General features: G+C 43.9%; 1 protein-coding gene across 1 annotated transcript; it reads left to right on the top strand.

The window, feature by feature from the left end:
- Positions 1-329: 329 nt before the first annotated feature.
- On the top strand, positions 330-1262 carry LOC108672656 (the record flags this gene model as incomplete). The annotated part of the gene is made up of 1 exon (XM_018160358.1): positions 330-1262. A coding segment is annotated over exon 1 (933 nt), but the record flags the coding sequence as incomplete, so codon positions are not given.
- Positions 1263-5685: the final 4423 nt, after the last annotated feature.

A 5685-nucleotide genomic window follows, 5' to 3' on the forward strand; every position in this document is an offset into this window, starting at 1 on the left:
GCAAACAGGTACGACCTCATCATCGACTTGTTAAGCTATCACTTTTCCTCGACGAAGACGGCCTCCTGCGTGTAGGTAGGTGGTCGGCCAAAGCTAGCAGACTTAGGGTGGGATATAAAACACCCTATCCTGCTGCCCGTCGGTCATCCCGTAAGTACGGCTATTTTTCGACACTACCATTCTAAGGCTAAGCATCAAAGTCGACTGGTAAGTCACGCAACGGTTCGAGAGGGCGGTTATCATCTCGAACATGGTAGAAGGGCCGTTACCCGATTCATCGGTAGTTGCGTTATATGCCGTCGCCTCCGCGCCCTCCCTCATAACCTCGCATGGCCGATTTGCCGGCCGAACGTACATCACCTGCTCCTCCCTTCACTGCCATTGGCATGGACGTGTTCGGCCATTGGTGGATAAGCAACGGGCAATCGACTCGCAGAACCTGCTCGCGACGGAAGTGCTGGGCGCTTCTCTTCACCTGCCTGGCATCTCGTGCCGTGCACGTAGAGTGCCTTCCCGCCTTGGACGCCACAACGTTCATCAACGCCTTCAAGCGCTTCCTGGCCCTAAGAGGCCCATGCAACTCGGTGCGCTCAGATCGTGGCTCAAACTTCATCGGAGCCAGGAATCAGGCGTCCGAGGTCAACCTGAAGCAAGTGACTCGCACTCTGACCGACCTAGGCGTAACGTGGAATATGAACCCGCCACACGCGTCACACTTCGGAGGCGTTTGGGAGCGCAAGATGGGTCAAGTTCGACGCGCTCTGGATGCCGCCATTCTCGCCACTGGTAACCGAACACTGTCGTACGACGAGCTCAACACCTTCCTACAAGAGGCAGCCGCGATCGTCAACGCGAGGCCTCTGTGGGACGCGCCCTACGAACCTACTGAAGCTGTGCCGATCACACCGAACATGTTGCTTACCCAGAAGTACGGCAACGTCGAACAACATCCTGAACTCACTGAGAAGGACGCCCTAGCCTACGGTCCGAGACGCTGGAGACGCGTGCAGCTGATGGCAAACTATTTCTGGACATTATGGCGTAAGAATTATCTTCTAGATCTGCAAACTCGGAACAAGTGGACGACATCGGCGCGGGAGCTTGTGGTCGGCGACATTGTTCTAATTAAGGAGAAGAACGCCAGCAGATCTTCGTGGCCTGTTGGGATCGTCGGTGAGACTCATCCGAGTCACGACGGCGTCGTCAGGTCTGCCACCGTGCGCTTGAGCCAGCGGGAACTCAGCGAGCGCGCACGACGCTGGGTCTGCCATGCACCGATCTGGTGCTCCTACAGCGCGCCTCGGAGAAATAAAATAGTCCTAGAAAATCGGACTGGTGCCCGGAGGGTCGCGTTTATAAAATAAATATTAACGCGAAGGTACAGAAAACGAACACTTTTCGCCAACCCGAGGATTTTCCTGTGAGTCGGAAACAGAACCGACGCTAACATTCAAAACTGAACGTGCTCTACCGCGGAAGAACGCTGCAGCTCTTTTCGTGCCATATTTGCGACGAAATTTTTGTTTTTTAGTGTAAAAAATCATACAAATTGTATCTAAAACTCTTGTATTGACATCCAGTATAGGAGCGAGAACATTTATTTGTGAGACTATCTAAACCGTGTTATATTAAATCGAAAGATCGTGGGTCACTGTGGCAGTCATTTGCAAAAACGTGGATCCCAAGCTCGTGTGAGCCTGCGAAATTTAAGTGTAAAAACAGTGCCCGATTGTTCTGTACTATGAGTTTATCAATAACGGTTTACGAGTTTATTAATAACAGTTTATCTGTCTTATTCGTCATACTCGCCTGACATGTTTTTCCCTTAGTTGAGTTGGAGCCTGCTTGATCAGGTCATCAATTAGTTCTGGGTGCCAATGAGGCACATAATGTGTAGTAGATCATAATTCAATAAGTATTAGTTGCATAAATCCAGTCTGAATAGCTAGCTAGTATGAATTATGTTCGAACTTTCAGTGAAAATAGCTAGGCCGTAAAATTGAAGGATTCCGGAATTTAAATTGCTTATCTTGCTATCTTGTATTTTACAACGTATGACGAACTCTGTGTTATTTTGCGCAGGACGCAGGTATTAAAAAAATAAAGAGAAAATGTTCAGTTCAACTTGCGTACGAGCATGTTGGGCGTTTCAACTTGCGTACGAGCGGGATGGGCGTTTCAACATGCGTATGAGCGTGTTGGGCGCTTCAACTTGCGTACGAGCGGGGTGGGCGTTTCAAATTGCGTATGAGCGTGTTGGCATTTAATTAAACTTGCGTACGAGTGGGACGAGCGTTTCAACTTGCGTATGAGTGTGTTGGGCGTTTCAACTTGCGTACGAGCGGGATGGGCGTTTCAACTTGCGTACGAGCGGGATGGGCGTTTCAACTTGCATCCGAGCGGGATGAGCGTTTCAACTGGGTACGAGCGGGGTGGGCGTTTCAACTTGCGAACGAGTGGGTTGGGCGTTTTAACTTGGGTGCTCGCGTTTTTAATTAGAAAGTTGTTTATGCATTCTATTGAAAAATTAATTTATATATACCTGCAACTTGAACGTGACTTGTACGAGTAAATGGCTGAAGCAATGCCATTAATGATTGGATTCAGCACGTGTTTATGTAGTCATAATAGACTTTATTTCTCAGTGATTGAGAAGTATTTTGTAGAATTTAATTAAATTATAAACTAGGCTATATTTTTCACTTCATTTCCGTCATTTTCATCCACCATGCAGAGTCATGACGGGAAACACTTTCAGCTGGATCGACGGCATTGTATTAATTCAACCATGGATCGACGGTAATATAATTTACTGAAATCATCCGCCAATTCTATCTTGGTGCATGAGCTCAGCTGCTAAAGTTGGGGTCGGTAGCGGAATAATTAACTACGGCACCTACGCTAGGAACAGCTAAGTGTGCATCAAGAGACCAGGCAATTCAGGTGATGGTCGGTCTGTTGAAGAAGTCAGGAAGCGCTCATAGCAACGGGTTTCACAACCGGCAACGAAACAGGCTGAAACTTCTTTGAATGTTCGCATATATGGCGCCAGTCGCAAGTTATTATGTATGTGTACGTTCTAAGATGGCCTCAAATCTTTTATGGTTAACAGTTCTTGAATGATCTCTGCAGATATAAGTTCTCCATTCCCAATTCTGAAGCATTTATTAACCAGATCAATGTTCAAAACACGCCTATTTGTCATAGACAACCTCTCTTAATGAATCTTATCCTCATGGCTTGAGTACAGGCTGCGGTCAAGTTATAATCCCTTTCAAGGCTGAAGACTTGTATCATGATTAGCATTTAAAACATGTCAGATAAATTGATTGCTCTATGTAATCTTGAAGTATTGAATCCCCTACATGTAGAGCGCTCAGGGTTCACGCCTAAACCGTGTACTTACTCTACATGCCTCTTGCATCTCACTGCCACCATTATTGGCTAATGAATCGAACATTTACGTCTTGTTCATGAGGTGCCAACGCTTCTCTGTGTGAGGGGTGCGTGCGGCCGCTCAATTCCATGATGATGACATGCGAGGAGCTATTCGAGATATGCAAGCGATGCGCGAGTGTCACATTTTATTGATTAATGTAGGAGAAACCTATACCTATACGTTATAACATAAAACAAAATAAGCCAGAATAGAATTACACAAATCTGGTAAAAATGTTCATACCATTGTAATATAGGCATCAATTCATACGACCTGATGGGAAAAGTAGGCCTCCAAATCTAGTCCTGCAAAACATTTCGTAGATCCGTAAAATTGAACGTTCATCACTCACTTTTTCATAGCCAAGAAATTGCAGGAATAACTGTACTTAAAAATAGACCATGCTCTTACGTTGCTGACTTGAGATCTTGACGCGTGCGGCGTGAGACGAGCACTCAAGCGGCCGAGCCTTGCGACCCTCCTGTGATTTGATGGCGTTGTTGATGTTCATTGTTAATTAATGGTTACCTTCAGTCATAGGCTTTTCTTAAAACCCTCACGTTTTTCTTAATTAAAATTGATCCGTGGTGAACCCGCAGTATTTGATTCTTTGAATATATTATAGTCTTCATCTTTCGTCAGATAAAAGTCTGAAATAACGAGATGCCATAGGGGAAATCAGGGACATTTTCACGTGCACTTCCACATTTAGGAGTAGATGAAGACCAGGAAGTCAATGCTCTGAGTGCTGACCTGGAGGGTTACAAGACAATAACTGGCTAGGTTTTTCCGGCCGCCGGACGGACTCCAAAAATAGAAAAAACCTATTGGCTATTTTTTTTTCCGGCCACCGGACGGACTCCAAACATAGAAAAAACCTAGCCGATCAACGAAAACCTCGCTGGTTAGGTCCAGTTAGGAACAGGTTCCATTAAAAATTTCCAATGTCGACCGCCATAAACGGATTTCAGATTCTTAACCTACACCCCAAAAAACATATAATAAAAAAACATCCTTTTTTTAGATGCACTTAATCTAAAGTAATACCAATATAGTTAACCCTTTTTATGAAATAAGCTCTGTCTACTGACAAAAAATTTTTTGGCCAAGTTTTGTGTATGCAGGCAGGCAACCTCAAGTAATAAGCAACTTTTTAGATATAGTCCTAATAGGCATTCCTACCTGCTACCATCACTGCCTGACATGTATTCTAAAATGGGGTAAAAATGGACCGGACATGGGGTAAGACGGGACCACAAAATGATCCTGTTTTACCCCACAAGTGGTCCTATCTTACCCCACAAATGGCCCTGCCTTACCCATAAATGGTCCTCTCTTACCCCATAGTTTATTAAAAATAGCTTTTAAATGAATATATATGGATATGGTGCGTTTGTATTAGAGTATTTTGGTCAAATGGAACATACATCTTTAGCTCAAAATAACCATTCTAACTTGTTAACTTTTTTAATTAGTAGAGAAATTTAGCATACTATTGTAAATTGCATCAAGGGGAAGAGAAAATATGGATGTTTCTTCCCATTAGCATTAGTGAGCTGCAGAACTATGTGCAAGAGTGGTTGAGGGAAAATCATTGTGTGAAACATAAGAAATAATTATTATCACAACTTTGTGAGAGGGCATGGGCTATGTTTGAGGAAGTGCACCACAAATACAGTTAGCAAGAAAACACATGACGTCTGACACTCAAGTTATTATCCATTGGTTTTATTGCCAATTTGATAAATTTTCATACAATGACAGTTATGACACTAACAGAATATTCATGTAGCATTTAGGTAGCAGTGCTCTGTGCTCTACAACGAATCAAAGCCAACCTACTATTACTATGCTTAACCCTTTAATGACCAAGTGTACCATACAGTCACCTTTATTAATTTCAAACATGCTCTGTAATATTATTGTCAAGATAATGAATTGGTGCTACTGTAGTTGTTTCAAATGTGTTAGATAACTTGATAAGCATCCCTGCTTCTTTTTGGTGGTGCAACTCTACTCTTTGCAACCAACTACGCCGTGCGGCGTGCAGTACAGTGCTGTATCTTGTTGGGAGTCCATGGTGCCATTTAAGGGTCATTCCACGCCAAGTGGTCTAAAATTGAAAAAAGTTCCCACCATCATGTCACCAATTTTCTTCAAATTTTAACTGTAGCACGAGTGAAGTCTTGAACCAAGTTTTCCCAAAATATTAGGTAGGCCTCTAGCTGCAATAGTTGCTGATCTAG

This window comes from Hyalella azteca, unplaced genomic scaffold, assembly GCF_000764305.2.
Source record: "Hyalella azteca isolate HAZT.00-mixed unplaced genomic scaffold, Hazt_2.0.2 contig2181, whole genome shotgun sequence".
Taxonomy (NCBI): domain Eukaryota; kingdom Metazoa; phylum Arthropoda; class Malacostraca; order Amphipoda; family Hyalellidae; genus Hyalella; species Hyalella azteca.